Genomic DNA, 1,841 nt, shown 5'->3' with positions numbered 1-1,841 from the left:
GTCGCCCCGCCGAGGATGATTGGCAGACGGGAGTAGGCGTGGCTGGAGCGGGGCAGGTTCTTCGAACTGCCCAGGGGTGACCGACCCCCAATCCGCTTAGCGGACCCCGACCAGCATTGATTTCCCAGCCAGGATTATTACAAAAGACAGGTGTGGTAGTTAATACCAGAAAGAACGTGTGGCTACACGTGGAATGGAAAGATTTCCCTCTTCGTTGCTGAAAGGAGTTTGGCGTGTCCCAAAGGCTTCGCGCGTCCCTCAGGCCTGGGGGTGGTTGTGCCGGCTCACTTGTAAGGCCCGGAGGGAGAGGACTCAGACAACCAGATAAGCCCGAGGAAGACGCCAATGCCAGCCGAAGCTAAAGTGGCCTCAGCCGGAGAACACCTCCAAGATCACCGGACCAGCACCTTTCAGAAATCGATGGGGCAGGAGCGGGGTCATCGGAGTACCAGGAGGCCAGCGGAGCCGAGCATCGCTTCTCGAGGCTTGAGGATCAGGCACAGAGGTACGCGTGCATGCGTGCTCACCTGGGCTCCATGTAAGAGCTATTTTGTTCTGTGGATCACGGTGGGAAACTCTAGACCTAAGGCTCTGGGGACCTTCTGTGTCCAGTAGTACTGAGCTAGTAATTGCAGGGCCCCTGGATCGCCTGGGGCTTTGCGCCCAGAGAGGTGGACTGGCTGCAGGCCAGGGTGGCCATGTGCAGCAGGAGGCACAGATTTGAGAAGCCCCTGGAAGACGGCCAAGTGCGCCTTCCCACCAGCCCTGTCGTCAGCCCATGGTCCTCTGGCTACCCTGTGAACCCTGGCTCCTGCTCCTAACCTTGGACATGCCCTCTGCCTGCCAGAAGCCAAGAGAGGAACAGCCTCCAACCTGTCCTTCTTAAAGTGCACATGTGCTTTGATCCCGTCAGCAGCTTAACCTTGACCCCCGGATAGTGTCCAAATTCCCTAACTTGTCCTGTGATCCTTGGCCAGACCGGCCCAAGCCAGCTCCAACCTTGCTCCCTGGCTGGTCAGCATCTCCCATGGCCCCTCCTAGCTCTTGTCTGGAGGTCCCCACACCAGCCCCTCATCCTCTGCCCCCTTGCCCAGCGTTGGACCCTCTGCCAGTCCAGCTGACTGGCCACCTCCGGCCCGACAGCCTCCTAGGTGACACGGGCCATGCCAGGGCCCGGCTTAAGCAAGCACAGCTGAAGCCCTGCAGGGCTTGCAAGACCCTCTAGCCAGCCTTGGGTTGCAGGGTTGTTGTGCCCAAATTCAAGCCAGGGACAGACCTCGAGCTGCAGCTGCAGCCCCGCCTCCCTAGCTCGGACGGTCTCTGATGCGCGGTCTTGAGGGAGGTGTGCCCAGCGGTGGAGCACCTGGGTCGGGGAGGATAAACTGGATTTGGTCCAACTCTCCGCCCCCTCCCGTCCGGCTGAATTCTCGGTCCCTCTTTCCCTCGGGAGAAATTAGGGTCCAGGGCATCTCCCCGCACCTTCCTGGCCCTTTGGTCACCAGATGAGGTCCGCGGTGGAATCGGGCTGCGTTCAGGATCTGCCCCGTCGTCACTTCACGAAAGGTGAAGTGTGCGCCCCCTCCCTGTCCCTTCTCTCCCAGCCTCGCGGCGTGTCCACACAGGGCCCTGGTATGCTGTGGTTCCAGGAGAATGGCTTCCGTTTATTTAGGCCACTCGACCCCGGCACAGCGGGGAACACAACGGGTGGGCGGCAGCGGCGGGTGCGGATGCGGAGCAGCGGGGCTGGCGGGATCGGAGTCTGGATGGGGATGGGTTGGGGGGGAGGGCGTGGCGGGGCAGCGCGGTGGGCGGGGCCTGGAAGTGGGAGTGGCGGGGCCTGA

General features: G+C 61.8%; 1 protein-coding gene across 1 annotated transcript in view; it reads right to left on the bottom strand.

The window, feature by feature from the left end:
• The window catches only part of DCXR (dicarbonyl/L-xylulose reductase), a 2,517-nt gene extending 2,076 nt beyond the window's left edge, over positions 1–441 (bottom strand). Inside the window, exon 1 of the mRNA XM_008576305.1 lies at positions 408–441. Within this exon, the coding sequence (XP_008574527.1) occupies positions 408–441 (34 nt within the window). The remainder of the gene's footprint in view (positions 1–407) is intronic.
• Between the last annotated feature and the right edge of the window lie 1,400 nt (positions 442–1,841).

This window comes from Galeopterus variegatus, unplaced genomic scaffold (assembly GCF_000696425.1).
Source record: "Galeopterus variegatus unplaced genomic scaffold, G_variegatus-3.0.2 Scaffold1322, whole genome shotgun sequence".
In the NCBI taxonomy this organism is placed as follows: domain Eukaryota; kingdom Metazoa; phylum Chordata; class Mammalia; order Dermoptera; family Cynocephalidae; genus Galeopterus; species Galeopterus variegatus.
This window is presented reverse-complemented; position numbering and strand designations above follow the sequence as displayed.